This window comes from Myotis davidii, unplaced genomic scaffold (assembly GCF_000327345.1).
Source record: "Myotis davidii unplaced genomic scaffold, ASM32734v1 scaffold1286, whole genome shotgun sequence".
In the NCBI taxonomy this organism is placed as follows: Eukaryota; Metazoa; Chordata; class Mammalia; order Chiroptera; family Vespertilionidae; genus Myotis; species Myotis davidii.
Window position 1 is genome coordinate 7976 of NW_006296619.1, and position 2996 is coordinate 10971.

General features: G+C 50.3%; 2 protein-coding genes across 2 annotated transcripts in view; both read right to left on the reverse strand.

The window, feature by feature from the left end:
- The window catches only part of LOC102771279 (proteoglycan 3), a 24004-nt gene that overhangs the window by 2930 nt on the left and 18078 nt on the right, over positions 1 to 2996 (reverse strand). The window contains exon 6 of the mRNA XM_015569341.1: positions 2818 to 2821. The gene's annotated coding sequence lies outside the window, so the exon portion shown is untranslated. The remainder of the gene's footprint in view (positions 1 to 2817; positions 2822 to 2996) is intronic.
- The window catches only part of LOC102770705 (proteoglycan 3-like), a 14889-nt gene that overhangs the window by 624 nt on the left and 11269 nt on the right, over positions 1 to 2996 (reverse strand). Inside the window, exon 2 of the mRNA XM_006772105.2 lies at positions 375 to 506. Within this exon, the coding sequence (XP_006772168.1) occupies positions 375 to 435 (61 nt within the window). The 5' untranslated portion in view covers positions 436 to 506. The remainder of the gene's footprint in view (positions 1 to 374; positions 507 to 2996) is intronic.

The following is a 2996-nucleotide window of genomic DNA, read 5'->3' on the forward strand; positions in this document are numbered from 1 at the left end:
GACAGGTCCCAGGTTCGGTTTCGGTCAAGGGCATGTACCTTGGTTGCGGCCACATCCCCAGTAGGGGGTGTGCAGGAGGCAGCTGATCAATGTTTCTCTCTCATCAATGTTTCTAACTCTCTATCACTCTCCCTTCCTCTCTGTAAAAAATCAATAAAGTATATTTTTTAAAAAACAAGGTGGGTGGGTTTTGCTTGAGGAGGAGCCCTGACAAAATATTCAGGTCACATTTTTGAGTCCAAGAGAGATCTTACCTGAGGGGAGCTGGGCCCACAGAAGAAGGAAAAGCTGTGGCCCTGGCCCAGAGAGAGCGAAAGAGGTGCCAGAAAGAGGAGAAGGGGTCAAGCTGGATGGGAAGGGAAGGGAGGATTTACCCAGATGAAAAGCAGCAACTGTCCCCAGCAGGAGGAGCAGAAGGAGCAGGGGGAGTTTCATAGTCACTCTTCTTGTACCAGGGACACAGCTTCACTTTATGCCTTGGGGCTGTCCTGTGTGTCTGCAAGCCCCTGTCACACAACAGAGATGCAATGTCTGTTTAAGTAGATGATTAAAGGCAAACCAGAGAGCTTCCTTCTCCTCCAGTGAAAAGACACTGACCTGGAGAATCAAGAAAAGTCCCTTTTACCCAAGGGCTTTATCACTGGCGCCTGGAACAGCACTTAGCCCAGACCCTGCCCCTTCAGGAGCCGGTCTGCTCAGGGTCAGGGCTCATTTCACTACACTGAGGACAGAGTGGAAGGACAGTGGCCATCAGAGTCGTAAGGACAGGCCTCCTAGGTCTTTGCCATATAAGTTTCTGCTTTCTGCCAACCCTTGAACCCCAGTTCCACTGGGCAGTTGGGGGAGCACTCACCTTCAAGTGTCGGAATCCTCCACTCTTGGTGTCTCTGACTGCTGGGTACCAGAGGCAGTCCTTATATGGGGCTTTTGGGGAAGTCCTTATATTGGGCTTTTGAGGCCTGGATGATTGCCCAGGCCGGGGTGCTGGGCAGGGGAGCTGATAATAAGGCATTTGCTCAATTAGCTCCTCTGCTCCCTGCTGGGACTGCAGGGAACTGCCTCCTGGGGTCCACTGACACACATGGGTGTCCAAACCCCCTGGTGTGCTGGAGAACACCCCAGATGTCTACTGTCCACATATACTTACTGTTAGCACCCCTAAAGTGCCCCAGTCATAACCCCAGGAGCAGCCTCCTTCTGGTCACTATCCCAGCCAATGAAGTGGAGGATCCTGGGATGCTGGTGGACCAGGAGGAGAGGAGAAAGAAGGTGCCCATCTTCTGAGTGCTTGTCTAGACCGGGGACATCGCATGCATCCCATCCCAGAATCCTCACCTTCTCCTCATCCCCATGAGAATGTATGATGACCCTAACTTCACAGGTGTGAAAACTGTGATTCAGAGAGGGAAAGTCCCTTGCAAGTGTACACAGGAAAAGGGGGATCTGGGATTCCTAGTTCTTTTGGCTCCCAAACCTTCTATCTACTTTCTATCTTTCTATCTATCTATCTATCTATCTATCTATCTATCTATCTATCTTCCTCTCTCCCTCCATTTTCCCTCCCTCCCTTTTTTTCTCCTGCTCACTGTAGTTCTCCCTCTTCCTCCCTTGTCATCTTTAATGTGTGAAAACCTTAAGCTCTTTCTTCTATGCTATAGACCTAGATCAAGGTTCTCAATATTTGACTGTTACTAGTTGGAGTAAAGTAATTCTTTCTTGTGTGTTGGGGGTGAGGGGAAACTGTAGAAGTTTAGCAGCATCCCTGGTCTCTACTCACTAGATGTCAGGAGTACGTCCCCCCATCAATCTGATTGTCCCCCAAAGACTATCAAAAACATCTCTACATATTTCCAAATGTCCTCTGGAGAGCAAAGTTGTCTCCATTGAGGATCACTGGTCTAGAAAATGCCATTTAGTCCGACCTCAAGGCATATCTTCAGGCAAAGAGGAGACAACTGCAATGGAAAGCATAGTGCAGAATCTTTCAGAAACACTGGGGGCCATCCTCCCCCCACCCATCCTCATCTCCCACCAGCCCTCTGTCACCACTAGGTCAGGACTAGGAGGCACTGAGTGAGGCACTCATCTCAGGTGCAAAATTGAAGGGGGCCCTAAAGAATTCAGTAGTCAAGATAAATGAATCGCATTCGTGCAATCTTTCTTGGAAATAAATCCAAAAACATCTGTGATGATTAAAATATCAGAAGTTTGTCTATGGCCATACCACCCTGAATGCACCCTATCTCGTCTGATCTCAGAAGCTAAGCAGGGTCGGATCTGGTTAGTACTTGGATGGGAAAATATCAAAACTTGAATCAACCCAGCTCCAGCCACATTCACTGCCATCCAAAGAGAGGCCAACAAATGCCGAGCCCTGGTGCTGCTGGAAATCCCTGCCAGGAGCTAGCGGCCTTGGCAGGGTGGGTGGCCCACTCTGTCACATTCCCCCTGGGCAGTCATATTTCTTCCTCAGACCCTGCTCAGCCTTCCAGGCCTCAGAGCACCAGACACAGGTAGCCCAGAGGGTGAAAAGGCCTTCCCTGCCTCTGCTGTCCCAGGGGACCTACAAATGGAGAAGTATCTGAGAGGTCACTTCTGGGCATGATTGCAGGGTAACGGTCTTGGCTCTTATCTCTCTGGCCCAACGGACAAGATCCTCAGCTTGTCTACCGACATGGGGTGGTGGTAGTGGGGGGATTGGCCAATTCTGGGTCCCAAAAACCTGGTGTTGGATTTTCAGCTTGAGTCCACCCTAGTGGGGGAGAGAGGAAAGGGCTAAACGCTTCCCCAGCATTCTCCTGCCTGTGGGGCCCAGACCAGGGGCATCATATCACTCAATGGTAGGGATGCTCAGCTGCTCTCAAGAGCCAGCCTCACCATAGGCTTTACACACACTTTCCCTTGAACAGCCCTGTGTTACAGATGTGGAAATGGCACCTCAGAGAGCTTGAGCAAGTTGCCCAAGATCACAAGGCAATTCAGAGACAGGCTGAAGG